The sequence below is a fragment of the Melanerpes formicivorus genome, unplaced genomic scaffold (genome assembly GCF_026170545.1).
Source record: "Melanerpes formicivorus ecotype bairdi unplaced genomic scaffold, bMelFor1.0.p_v2 SCAF_22, whole genome shotgun sequence".
NCBI lineage: Eukaryota > Metazoa > Chordata > Aves > Piciformes > Picidae > Melanerpes > Melanerpes formicivorus.
The window spans coordinates 6,907,102-6,921,191 of NW_027142374.1; the positions used below are offsets into that span (position 1 = coordinate 6,907,102).

The following is a 14,090-nucleotide window of genomic DNA, read 5'->3' on the forward strand; positions in this document are numbered from 1 at the left end:
ACCACCGATCAGGCCAAGTACTTATGCCTACAACTGGGTGCACAGACACCAAGTAAATGATTTAGGCACCCTGCAAAAGGATTAAAACCTCAGTCTTAAGTTACATCTGAAAGGAGTATTGGGATTTACACACCAAGCAAGCACTCCTTACTACTGGTGCTTTCAAAAACACCTACATGAGTTTTAGTCATACTTCTAACTACTACAGAGTGTTTCCACTACCCACAGCTCCTTGGATTTTCCATCTTCAGCCACTAGAAGGAAACAGTTACTTTAACACTAGCAAAAAGATGATAAATAATGCTGGAAACCAACCCTTCCCTTAATCTCCAGTATAAGAACACGAGCTGTGATAGCACCATTAGCATGTTAGTTTACGCAATCTCATTAATGTAGCATTTTTTACTATGTTTCACACCTTGGCATCTCAGCAACAAACAAAGGTTCTGGGGCCTGAAGCTAAACACCATCAAGTCCAAACCAAAGTGAAACTTAAGAAAGAGACACTTACTTGTACATCACTGAGAGAGCACTCATTTCCAGCTGACCAGCACTTTCCTGTGCAAGATTATGAGATCACATGAGATAGCAGTGTCTTCAACACTGAAAACTCTACTCTAGCTCTCTGTAGTATTAAAATACATAACCAAACTCATCAGTTTGTTAATGTAAATATATTGAGAGTTGAGATATTAGGACTTCCAGGAAAACAAAGAAGTCTGCAACACAGGATGACCATGATTATCATGCTAAAACGGCACAAGTTTTGGTAGCAACTCTTAAATACATCACTTGAAAGACAGTTTAATTGAAAACACTAGATTCATTTCCAAGACTGCTGCATTAATCATACTTATTGGTTAAAGTTTAAAGAAAACAGAAGTTTGAACTCTAGTATTCAAACCTGGGGGTAAAAGAAGGAAGAGACTGCAAAGCATGATAACCATTTGATGATGTGAGGTACACTCCATGTATTTTGCTTTTTCCTTAGAAAACAATTGCAATTATGAAAAAGGCCCATGAAAGGCCTCAGGTTTTACTGTCCAGTTTGCATAGACTGCTCCTTTGTGCTAACACAAATTCCCCACTGAAATGTGTATGACATTCATACTCTGTACAACCTCCAAGTTATTACCTACTCAAATGAGACCTCAGGATTGAGGTCTATCATAAAAACCCAAACAACTCCAGAGTACTGCATTTTAAACTATCACTTAACCACCATTCTCTTCTAGTCTTCTCTAATGTTAATTCCTTGACAAGCATTAGATCAATCTTACCTTTGGATCTCCTAGGCGTTCAAGGTATTTCTCAAATGATCCTTCCACATACTTTCAACAAAACAAAGAAAACAAATATACAAACTTAGCCAGCTGGAAAGCAAAGCCAAACCTAAACACTAGGCCAGATGTTACTGGTTGTTGACTAGGAACTGGCAGGGGCTGGTGGCATGGACACCAAGTTTGGGACTAGTCTGATAATTTCTATCATATTGGGGTTCTGAAGGGCTGTAGTCTGACTAGGGTTCTGCCTTCAGGTCTTTCCCACCTTAGAACAGGGGAATGATTTGGGGTACCATGTCCTTCCTTGATTGAGCACTTGACTGTGATTAGAGAAGGGAAAACCAACCAACCAAAATTCCAACCAAACTAAAATACACACAAAAATCCCCCCACCCAAACCTGCCTCAACATCACACAAGCTTACACTGTTCACACACCCACAGAAGCAGTTACATACAAAACCAACCAACCAAAAAAATCCCCCCAAATGACTATGCAATAATTAAACACACTTCAGAGCCTTCTGTATTCCCACTATTTTCGGATGTTCTTGCTCCAAAATTCCTACATACTTCTTACCTACTAAATTCTGCCACAAATAACCATCTCCCAACTGGCTACCTGGGTACTAGGAACTTGCTCAATTTCAGGAACTTCAGAAATATGAAACCAAATAAACTTGCAAGATTGCAACTCAAATGTGGTAAACAAGCAGTCATATTCCCATTTCTCTTCTCTTACATTAAGCCTGTCAAAGCATGACATGCTTCCACTGCATAGGATTGTGTGGGTATGGCTAAACCACTTCCTAAGGAGAGATGCATAACTACCTATGTTACTTACAGAAGCGAACTTATATTGGTGCTGCCTCATAAACAAGACACAAGCTTTCCTAACTTCCATGTGATGAATTTGAGATGAAAACAGCTGAAAAAATAAAGGTTATTTAAAAAATATAGTGAAAATCGAGCAGCTTAATTTATGCTTCATATGAGGCTTGTTTTACTTATAGTTTATAAAGATTAACACCACCTCCAAACACTTCACAAAACAAGAAGACACTGCAGAGGGCCACACGCACTTGGGGGGATAAAACTGAGGAAAGCCCAAGTGACCCGGGGAACCTGCCCACCTGAGAGCCCAAGGCTGACCACACACATCTCGACACCCATTCCACTTCGGGCACCCAGGAGAAGTCTCCAGGAGCAACCCTTACCCAACCCCAACTGTGGGGCTAAAGCAGACATGGACTTGGCGCAACCACCAGCCTGAGGCGCCCCGGCTCCCACCGCACCCAAATCCCTGCTGCCCTACCGCGCACCTGTTCCGAAACGGCTCGGAAGAGGCAGGAGGCGTCCTTGGCCGTCATCTTACGGTACAGCCCCAGTCTGCCCAGATACTCATCCATGGCCACCTCGCTGAAGGACTTCTGCCCGAAGTACTTCTTCCAGCCCTTCTGCATCTTACCGGGCGGCGGCGCCTGAGGCAGCAACGGCAGAGACGGGAAACGGCGGCTCCGCGCGGGGCGCGGGGCGCTGTGGGGCGCGTGGCAGCCGGGCGCGCGGAAGCTAGGCGCACTATTGCTGCTAATGAGGGCCTGCGCCCAACGCGCCCACCTGCGCCGGATGGCTCGGCCCGACCCCCAGCATCCCCTTCCCTTCCCGCACCCAAGCAGCCTGCCACGGTTTCGGCCCGCCGCAGCTGGACCCACCGCAGCTGGACCCACCGCAGCTGGACCCGCTTCCCTTCGCCTACGAGTTGCTCCAAAGGCAGCTGCGAGCGGTTCCCACCCGCTCTAGCCCGCGGGCCGCTCGTAGGAATTGTCTCTTGCAGCAGCCATTTTACGATGCCCGCGAAGACCTCCTATACCTGACCCCTTCTCGTGCCTAAAGACTTGCAAGGACTATAGACAACCGTGAGGTCCTTTTCCCCACCAGCCCCCCCAGACCTCTCGGCGTGGGTGTGTACGCCAAACCGGGGTAAGCCCCCGTAGATGCGGTCTCCTTCTGCCTCTGCCTCGGGCAGAGATGGGAGTCCTTGCTAACTCCTTCCAACTTAATTGCTTTATGTATCTGCATATCACTACTAGAAGTCAGTTAAATGGGGTTTTAGACGCTCCTGTGACATAGCTTTGTGGTCTTACATAAGCTGCTAAACCTGAAATAATAGCAGCACTATAGCATTAAGTGAAAAATCTTAATTGCTCCTAAGATTTTTGGGCAAACTTTGGGGATCAGCAGAGATCACTCCTGCACAACTGTGCAGCATGAGTTACTCTGCAGATAACCATTGTGCTCACTGAGAATGCCTCTGTGTACTTTTGATAGTAAACATTACATTCAGACATCAGATGAGTGGTTCAGGAGTTTCTTTTTCCTGTTATAAGCAGAAGCAGCAACAACAAAAAAACTCTCCAAACTAATGAACCTGCAGGTAGGGCAATTAGCATCAACTATGCACTTAGATCTAGAGTATTACAGACCAATAGAGTGAGTGAACATTTTAAGCTCAAACTTTTTTTTTTTTAACCAAAAAACATCACCAGTTGTAACATCAGCAGTTGACAGTTTTTGTACTATAAATGGGGAGCTCTAATCAGCATCAAATAGGAAATATTGCACTTAGTAAAGTCCAAACTAAGTAACGATGGGATAACATTGTGTAAATGGATCGATTGTTTTGTCAACGCCTTTCCTTTTCTATTGGCTGTATTTTACTTCTGGAGTAAATCACCCAAAATCCAGGTGACTCAGGGGATGGATGCTGTGGCAATATAGGTTTGCAGCTCTTGAGTTTTCTCACCCAGATTCACCAGATGCAGCTTTCCCTTTAAAGAGGTTTAATATTGCACTTTAAAAATTCTCTTTTCAGTGCTTCTGTAAACACAAGAGATGAAGGCACCTGCTTATTGGCAGAACATGACAGAACACTGACAAGAACAACTTAACTTTCACTAGTATTAGGCAAATATGGTGATCAAGAGACCACTATGTATATGCCATACCAGTTACGAAGCAATTTAGCACATCCTTGTTGGCATTCCCAGTGCAGGTTTTGTTAAGCATCTCTCTGTCCAAGAAACTGGACAGTTCATACTTTGCCCCCACCCTTTGCTAGCACTGTGCTTTTTTAAACATAAAACTAGATTACTTTAAGCTGGCACTACATAGGAAAACATTTAATGGCAGTTAACATCAACAGACCTTTTTTTTGCAAGTTTGTCCCAATTGGTGGACTTTTAAGTATGGAAGGCATCAATAGGAGAGGAGAAAGGTTTTATTCTGACATTGTTTATTGAAATCCAAAAACATTATCCAGGAATAAAGCAAACTTTTCTGGCTGTCCAGGAGAAAAAGGTTTCAAAGTTGACAAATCCATTGACTGCAGTGTCTCCACAAGAGTGCTGTAAAAACAAGCCAAGACACAAATTAATTAAAAAAAAAAAAAAAGCCTTCCCCAAAGAAAACAAAAATTTCCCCTGCACCCCCAGATTTTCTATTTGTACATACATAATCTTTTTGGTGGAAGACCAAAATAAGGGCATGTATTGAAAGGGAGACCCCCACAAACCAGCAGGCCCCAACCATCACTAGCTCCCAGGCAACACTGCTGAGAACACTTTGAGCTATACCACGGCTTTGACAGAAAACCTCAGCTCTAACTCTTTAATCGTCTGTGGGAGACTGAACAAGAACTCAGGATCTTCATCATAAACTGTACCAGGAAATTAATACTTTTTGAACACATTTTGCTCCACTTAACCCATATCCAGAAAGAACAGCTAGATCAACTTTTTATCTTGCTATTATTGGAGTGCAAATAAAGCTGAAATGCTAGGCACTGCTCCACAAAAATAAATACCAATTCCTTCCTTGTCTCAAGCTGTCAGCAGCACTGAGATAGTAAGTTTAAGAAATGTTACAAATATAAATGACTGAGCTATCTTTTCAGAAGGTTCTTCTGAAACCTACAAAATCCTTTTTGTAGGGCAAAGGAACAAGATGCAGACTAAATAAAGGCAGTTGCATTTCCTCTGCCTTCAATTCAGAAGTCACGTGTTATTTATAGAGTGCAACTAATCATAAATAAAGAGAATACAGTAAGATAGTCAAAACAAGAGAGTAAATGAAACTAACAGGTGCCAGGATGAACACAAACAAAAGATGGGATTTGTTATTGTTGGGAGTTTTTTTTGGGGGGTGGGTGGGATGTTGTTTTGATGTTTGATTTGTGTTTTCTTGATTTGGTTTGTTTGTTTTGCACTAAAGTGACATGTAGTAGACCTGTGAATTTCCTGGTCAGAGGATGTGGTGGACTAGGTAACTTTCCTTAGAAGTGCAGCCTGAGTAAGTATTTGGAAGACAGAGGTATTGGGAGTTACTAACCAGACATTGTCTGATTTAAAAATCCTCCTGAATCAAAAGTACTTAAGAGCATTAGAATGCAAGTAATACAAGTACTGTATGGTGTTGTCCTATTCTCATTTTGGCTGGGCATCTGCGTATGGCCACTGCAAAAAAAGACATTGAACTATATACTTTCCAGATCCACATCAGCAAGGCCCTTCTTATGTTTTGTTTTAAATGAATACATTTAATGCCATTATCTCAGTACATCTACATAGTCAACTTTAGTGCCCTTTACAAGGAAAATTCATATGGCAAAATGATGAAATGGAGTCCTAAGTCTGCAGAGAGCAGTTTATTCCTTATGGCTCATGGTTAAAAAGCTGATGTCAGGGTTGAAGAAACTGCCAGGTGCCTCTAAGGATGCTACCTGACTGTTCCAAATTCAACCGCTTCTGTATGGTTTAGACTGCTCTTTCATCTGAATACATATGCCCTCTGAAAAGAAAACAGAAAAAGAAAAAAAGGATTTTAAAGGTGAAATAATAATAAATTTGGTAAATTGGCATCTAATGTTAATCTAGCCACGGTAGAAAATCTACTTTGCAAGGAAATGTCATTTCTTTGTTACATTCTTGATACTGTAATAACATACTGAGTGATGGTGCTGAACACTGCTTGTTCAGTCAGGACAGCACAGCAACTCCATACCTGCAATTGCAGCAGAAGACATGCCCACCTTTGTGGAGCCGTTTTGCCAGTTCAAGCTGATGGTTGTCCATTAGCTTTTCATTTATTACTACTACTAGTGGTTTTCCCTCTTCTAGGGTCTCCAGACAGCTGCCTGCACCTACAGAAGAAAGAGAAAACAATTTTTTTGCCCTGATAGGTGAAATCTCATTGTATTTGCTCATGAAATACGGGAGATTCTTGAGTGAACATGTGGACTAGATGATGTTCAGAGGTCCCTTCCAACCCCTACTATTCTGTGGACTTTGTGATTTAACCACTCAGCTCTAGCTGTGGACCTCTACATTCACTGCCAGCCCGTCCCTGAGATGTAGAGAAACTGACTTCACCCGCCCGACTTCCACTTCCGCCCCCAGGAGCACAAGCTCGGCACTGACGTCGCTCTACCTGCGTGGCTGATGACCAGGTCTGCCCTCCGCACGTCCTCGGCCAGCGAGTCCTTGAAGCGGAAAATTTCTACCGCTACGGGCGGGCTAGTGGGCAGCGCCGGGTTCAGCTCGCCCCGCCCGACCTGCAGCACCAGCTTCTCGTAGCCGCGGCTCTGCAGCACCTGCTGCGGGAGAACAGTGGGTGGCTGGGGTGTGCGTGTACCTAGTTCGGACACGGAGAAGCCCGACCCTGCTCCCGGTTACCCCAGCATGGGGACTGCTGCCACTTCCCGCTACAGATCGTCCCTCCCCTCCTTCTTCTACACCATCAGCACTTCTCGCCACTCTCCATAGTTCCCCGACAGCTAGCCCCAGTGCCCCTGCCACCCCCGCGCCTCCCGCTCCCTCACACCCCCCAAAGGCCACAAGCGGCGACGAGGTGGGAAAAAAGGCGGGACCCCTCCCAGCGCGCACGCGCTTGCTTGAGGCGCTGTGGGCAGGTCACGGAGGGTAGGTCCGGGACGGCTGCCCGTGGAGCCGGGCTCTCTATCTCCTCACCTGCAGGGTCACCGGGGAGCAAACCGTCGCGATCAGATCATCGAAGCTGGTGGTGCCCACGGTGACGAAAACAGATTTCATGGCCGCCGGGCGGCGGCTCACAGCGGCTCTGCGAGACAGACACCGCCAGAGGGCGCCGCGCACCACCGACTCGCTGCTGCACCTCCAAAATGGCCGCCGGTCTGAGGGGCCGGGCCACACCGCTGCCTCCGCCCAGGCGAGGGGCGGGACGGAACCCAGCGGTTTCCCGGTGACGCGGGGTAGCCTGTTCAGCGGCGAGGCTGCCGGGTTCCCTGCGCTGTGCCAGGCTGGCGGAGCCGGCATCTGTCCTGCCTGTCGAGGCCACTCGGCGGCAGCGTTCAATGACCTCAGTGAGGTAGCCACGAGTATCTCAATTTGAAAAACATTTTCAGAGAAAAAAAAAAAACAAAAACCCACCTAGTTTTGCCCTTAACATTTTAACACTTGAGGCACGGATCACTGTGACGGGCAGTCTGACTGGGGTCTGACACTGGGTATGGTCACAGCCTGGTATGTCCCTAGCATAGCGACAGCTACCTTCATAGACTTGCCTGCCCTGGGCTAGGCATAGGTTGACCCAGTCTAACCCAGCCCTCCCGCAGCGCTCCCAAAAGGGTAGCAGCAAATTAGCAGTCAGTCATCCTGAGGGTGAGAAGAAACAGCTTCAAGTATCACCAAGCAAGGTTTAAGCTGGACATTAGGAAAAAATCTCTTCCCCAAAAGGGTTGTCATACCCTGGAACAGGCAGGCAAGGTCAATGGTTCCAGAGGTATTTAAAAGCCGTGTAGATGCAGTGCTGAAGGACGTGTTTTAGCAGCAGACTTGGTAGTGTTGGGTTAATGGTTGGACTTGATATTGAAGGTCTTATCCAGCCTAAATGATTCTATGGTTCTGTTTTATGCTTTAGAGGAGGAGACTGATGTTTCAGACAATTGTGGTCTGAAGCTGTGCTTCCCTGAGCCTTGTGGCAGCCTGAGAGATGAACTGAGAGACCCTTGAGCATTGGGCCACGCTCACAGATGTGCTTCTCTTCAGAGCATCACCCGGGGCAATACCATAGCATCACAGACCAAATGCACGGGATACAAGCCTACCTTCAAATGACTGAAGGCAAACCGTTCTGTCAGTGGGTGACCCTGAGTGGCTTTGCCATGTGGATATCTTTCCACTGTCACCACAGGGACCAGAGAAGATGCGAGACAGGAGGAAATGAGACAAATAACAGTTTGAACTCCACATTCTGTGTTTTGTTTAGAAAACTTTAGTAATTCTAGCTATGTATGTGCACACTGTCCAGTTCATCCCAAATCTTAGAAATGCTGCAAATTCAATTAGAAAATTATGTCTGCTGACTCTTAGCTGCTTTCAGAAAGTCAGGCATAAAATTTATTTGGCCTAAATAGAGGAACCTTTCACAGGAGTCGAGATTGCAACTCAAGGAAAACCTTGAAAGCGGGTCTGAAATCAAAACTAGGAGCTGTATTCTCATGGTTCCTTTTTCTCACTTTGTCACTGACCAGTGGTAGTACCTTGGGGAGGTGTTTGTCTTTCTTCTTTGTCCACCTGTGAGACGGTGTTTAGCAATTTATCGGCACTAAAACTTTCTATGGAGGCGAATATATTAAAGTGCAGAGAACTGAGTCTTTTAAAATTATTCACTGTAGTAAACAGGTTGTTTTTTTTTTTGCCTGCCCTCCTCTTGGCCTTTTGAAAGATACATTGTCACTATCGCTGACCACAGGTAGATTTCCCCTCCTCCTTGTTATCCTTTCTCTAAACACACATCTTTCTGATGCTGTTTCAGGCTGGTTTTACTACCTTCTTAGAAGGACTGAGAAAAGGTATTTCCTTGAGCAAGGCCATGTCAACTCCCTCCAGAATGTGATCCTGAGAGCCAAGGGTTTGGAAATCAGGCAGGAGATGAAGGCACTTTCTGAAAAACAAAAGTGCTGTTCAGTACTAAGCTACATTATATCAATTGCAAAGATGAAATCACCAGTAAACTTGTTATTTCAGGTGCATTTCCCCTTTGTGATGAAAACCCAGAAGAAGAGGGAATGATAACATTTTAGTTTCTAAAAAAACCCAAATGTTAAATCTGTTAATATAGTCTTGTCCACTGAAAGCTAAGAGTAACCCCTTAACGGTTGTACAAGCTGAACTAATTTCCATTCTTAATTGCAAGTGTAACACAAATTACAATTCTACAAAAAAAGATACTACTCAAATTAGACATCTAAATCTATTTATTCACTGAATTAAATTTAATAGATGAGGTCACATCTATATATGCTACTGAGAGTTCCAAGAAAGATGCAGAAAAGACGTAGATATCTTGAGAATACCTCTGATTGCCATGTTAATGGCTCATTCACAATGCTCATTAGCCCCCTGTTGCTTTCATTTAGCATAATGAGCTACACTGAAATACATTTATTTTTTGATTAAAGCAAATGGTGCTGACAGCAGACATGGCCACAGGGAGGGTGGCACTTTATCTTGGGAAACACGGTGTAGAGAAAACAATACTAGCTGCCTGAGTGCACAGGGCCTTATTGACCCTGACCATCCTCATTCAGCTCTTGCTAATCTCCTTCAGGACAAGGAAGCCAAGAGCTGAAGGTGACCACAACAGAGACCAGGCAAAGACCTCACCAACAGGGCACAACAGAAAAAAAACAAATGAAGCAGTGGCAGCAACAGATGGAGAGACCATCAGGCAATGACAAGGTAAAAAGCTGTTTTTATGGTCAATCTGAAAAACCCAAACAGCAGCTCAGGAGCAGAGCTAGCAGTAAGGGCTCTGACAACTCACCTCTGTCATCCAAGAAACAGATCTAGAGAAGGGGTACAAAGATTATCAGGGGGCTGGAGCACTTTCATTATGAGGACAGCTGAAATAGTTGGGGTTCTTCAGTCTAGAGAAGAGAAGGCTCCAGGAAGACTTTATTAAGACTCTTCAGTATTTAAAGGGGGCCTATAAGAAAGATGGGGAGAGACTCTCTCAGGAAATGTGGTGTTAGAACAAGGAGTAATGGTTTTAAACTAAAAGAGGTGAAATTTACATTAGATACAAAGAATAAATTCTTTACTGTAAGGGTAATGAGACATCAGAAGAGGTTGTCCATCCCTAGAAGTGTTAAAGGCATGATAGAATGGGGCTTTTAGCAACTGCATCTAGTGGAAAACATCCCTGTACACATCAGGCTTGAACTAAATGATCCTTGAAGACCCTTCCAACCCAACCCATTCTTTGATTCTACTTAAAGCCCCAGCTTAAATGAAGTGCCCATCAGAGAGGGTGGATATAAGCTCCAGCTGAGGCTAGTCAGGGCAGTGAAGACCTGTTAGTGCAATCAAGGCTCTAACAGCTGATGGAGAGGGAGTCAGGCTTTGGAATGAAAGGAAGGATGCTGACTTTTTAAGGTGTGTCAGAGGGTGAGAACATCTGTACATCTTTTTTAGAAAAAGTAAGGGCAGGACAATTAAATGATTTGGTTTGGTTGTTTTTTGATTGGTGTTGGGTTGTTTGGTTTTGGTTTGTTTGCTTTTTTTTTTTTTTAGGAGGATATATTTGCAAGTTTCCCTGTTTAAATAATTTTAATTACTGTAGTTGAGGAAATTACTGCTAATTTGTAACTAAGGCACTGTAGCTTGGTATATGCATGATCCTACTCTCCCAAAATTAAAAAATAAACTGAACATCATAAGTCCACCAATTCATTCTGCAGTTAGAATAGGTTTACAGTGGTTGCCACTGTACCTCAGCTATGCCCTTGCTTTCAGCCATCCACTCAGAACTTAAAATTCCTGTAAAGTGAGGTACTGTCAAAAAAATACCTCATGTGTGAGCAGCAGTTTGTTCACAGCCTTACTGTTTGCTCCCTCAAATTTCATCGGAGTGAAATGCATTTTTAGAAAAATGAGGACCCCAGTAATACTGGTCTTCCTAACTCTCAAGTGAGAGAGAAACTGGAGTGCAGTCTGCATAGTACTGTGGGAAATTCCTATATCTAGGCTTGCTCTGGCTATTAACATTTGCCTATGGAAAAGCTTCTTATTTTTCCAGTTAAGAGGGGACAGTCTCAGGCTGTGCCAGGGGAGGTTTAGGCTGGAGGTCAGGAGGAAGTTTTACACAGAGAGAGTGATTGCCCATTGGAATGGGCTGCCCAGTGAGGTGGTGGAGTCACCATCACTGGAGGTGTTCAGGAGGATACTTGATAGGGTGCTTGCTTGCATGATTTAGTTGATTAGGTGGGTTGGATTAGTTGATAGGTTGGACCCGATGATCTTGAAGGTCTCTTCCAACCTGGTCCCGTCCTGTCCTGTTCTATTCTATTCTATTTTCTAAACTGTGTTCCATTATTCTTGTTGGCACTTCAGGGTATTCACAAGTTAAATTAAATGTTAGCTATTTTAGGAGAATAACAAAGAATCACAGAATCATAGAATGCTTTAGGTTATAAGGGATCTTTAAAGTTTATCTAGTGCAGCCCCTCACAGGGTTTCAGTACTTTTTGTATGTTTATGAATTTGCAAAATGAGTAAAGATAATCTTAGTTCTATATCTAGATGGCTTTATATAAAGTTGAACTGAAAAAAACATTCATTTCCTTTCCCCCTCTCCTTTAGATGGAGTGATGTACCTGTGAGGGATGATATTTCTGTTACTGTAGGAAACTGTGAAAATTAGATGGAGAGTATTTTGGGGAATGATTCCTTCATATCACCATGATTCAGAAATGCTTGGTCTGGGAAAATAACAGAGGAACACTTGTTGGGAAGTGTAGACAGTATACTTTGAAATATTTCATCACAGCATTCCTATGTGCTTTGAATTGTCTCTTTGTGGGCTTGTTATTTGGCAGTGGAGATTGTCAGGTCGCCTGCAGAGACACAGAGGCTCAGACTGACTGGAGACAGCAAAGGGAGTGTTAGATCACCTCTTCCTCAAGGCTGATGAGCAGGAAACAGCACTGAAGCAGCATGGAGGAATTGTGTCCACTGATGAAATATTTCACAGATGAAGTGGGAAAGGAGGCTGTGACTTACCTAGAACGAGCATCCATGGTCTGACAACTCTTGAATTTTTAAAAAAGTCTGCAATATTTGATAGCATGCCTTGAAGCCCCAGGTTCTAGAATTAGCTAATAAAGCCTTTTGCTTCTGAAGAGCACACCAAGAGAATCACAGAATTATTTAGGTTGGTCATCTAGCCCATCCCCCTGCAGTGAGCAGGGACATCCTGAACTAGATCAGGTTGCTCAAAGCCCTATCCAAAGTAAATGATTCCTCACTGAATCTTAAGGTCCTGGAAACTGACACTCAAAAAATGTTTATTATATATCTGTAACTGTGTATCCTTTTATTACTGCTCTTCTGCTTTGTGCATCGTGACTCTAATTTCTGAATGTGAAGTCCTTACTAAGTTCTGAAAGTGAGGTGCTGCTGGTCTTTGCTCTGCCCATGAAGCAGGAGGTCACCTCTAGACTGGGATCTTGGCACACACTGCATATCAATCCATGTTACAAGGAGCGTGGCTTAACTGGTTTGTACCAGCTGTTGAACTGGATCTTTACTGATGCTTGATACCTCTCCTAGGTTTCTTCCAAGGGTAGAGAACCAAAAAATGGGCTTCATATAAAATGAAATTTCTCAAAGTTGATTATTTCCTGTAAGTGTTTGGGAAATAATCTGAAGAATGGTTGCAGAGCAGATCAGTATGCAGACATAGGAGGGGTTCTGAGGTCTGTGGCCAGGAGGGTTATCCTGACTATGAAGGCCCGCTATGATGATGTCTTCTGGCAACTGGTCCCTTCATCTCCCCAGGGAACTTCCTCCTGTGACAACTTCGCACTCCTCCTTGCTGTCTGTGGAAACCACACACTACTATTTCTGCCTACTAGCTACCAGCAAACACCTCCACAGCGATCTGCTGTGTGAATGCCCTGCCATTTCATATTCCTGCATAATCCCTCTGACAACTAAATCTATTAAAAATTCATTTTCATCCAGGCAAATCAGACTCCCTGAAATCAATTGAGCTTTGTTCTCTGAAGGCAGCCTGTGCTGGTGCACATGTAATCAAATCCTGAGGTGCCTTCCATGCATTTTTACAAGCACTGAGATAGATTTCATGTTTCAATTATTCTTTTTGATGTGCATTTTTAAAGGAAATTAGAATATTATGCTCAAATAAACCACAGTTTTAGAACTTTAGGTAGGAGCTCCAAGTAAGCAGCCAGTCCTGAATGTACAAGTAGCTAAAAATATCTTGCTGCCAACCAGCATAAAACTAGGTAAGGAGGTGTCCTGAGAACCCAGTTTAAATTTCATCACTGTCCATTTGCTTATTGTTTTCCAGTAGCTGACTCTCAGCAGCAGTACATCTTGAATTGCTCTTCATAAGTCTTCAGAGACACCTAGGTCAGTCCCTTGATTAAGTGAATGGATTTTGTAAGCATGTAGACTAGCTGAATATGCCCTACAATTAGTGAAAAACTAATTCTGCCTGAAAAGAACACAGAAGAGAATGCATGTTGGGCAAACACCCTTCATGGTGTTCATACCAGTAGAGGGCTGACAGCATTCACTGATCAAGGGGATGAGAAGGAATCAAGCTTGCAGGCTCCTCTTTGCTCTGTCTTTTCAGGGTAGTATTAGCATCTTTACATTTGCAATGCCTTTTTATTTTTTTTTTCTTCTCAAGCTGTCTCTCAAAACCAAAATGAAATAGTGAAAGCACATGAGATTCACTTCCTAGC

The 14,090-nt window shown here is 43.8% G+C and overlaps 1 protein-coding gene across 1 annotated transcript in view; it reads right to left on the bottom strand.

Annotated features, from left to right (window-relative positions):
* Positions 1-7,500, bottom strand: part of ALG13 (ALG13 UDP-N-acetylglucosaminyltransferase subunit) — a 28,824-nt gene extending 21,324 nt beyond the window's left edge. The window contains exons 1-8 of the mRNA XM_068152261.1: positions 7,306-7,500; positions 6,767-6,929; positions 6,341-6,479; positions 4,579-4,686; positions 2,605-3,034; positions 2,127-2,210; positions 1,281-1,331; positions 512-558 (exon numbers count right to left, since the gene is read on the bottom strand). Coding sequence (XP_068008362.1) covers positions 512-558; positions 1,281-1,331; positions 2,127-2,210; positions 2,605-3,034; positions 4,579-4,686; positions 6,341-6,479; positions 6,767-6,929; positions 7,306-7,386 — 1,103 coding nt within the window. The 5' untranslated portion in view covers positions 7,387-7,500. The remainder of the gene's footprint in view (positions 1-511; positions 559-1,280; positions 1,332-2,126; positions 2,211-2,604; positions 3,035-4,578; positions 4,687-6,340; positions 6,480-6,766; positions 6,930-7,305) is intronic.
* Between the last annotated feature and the right edge of the window lie 6,590 nt (positions 7,501-14,090).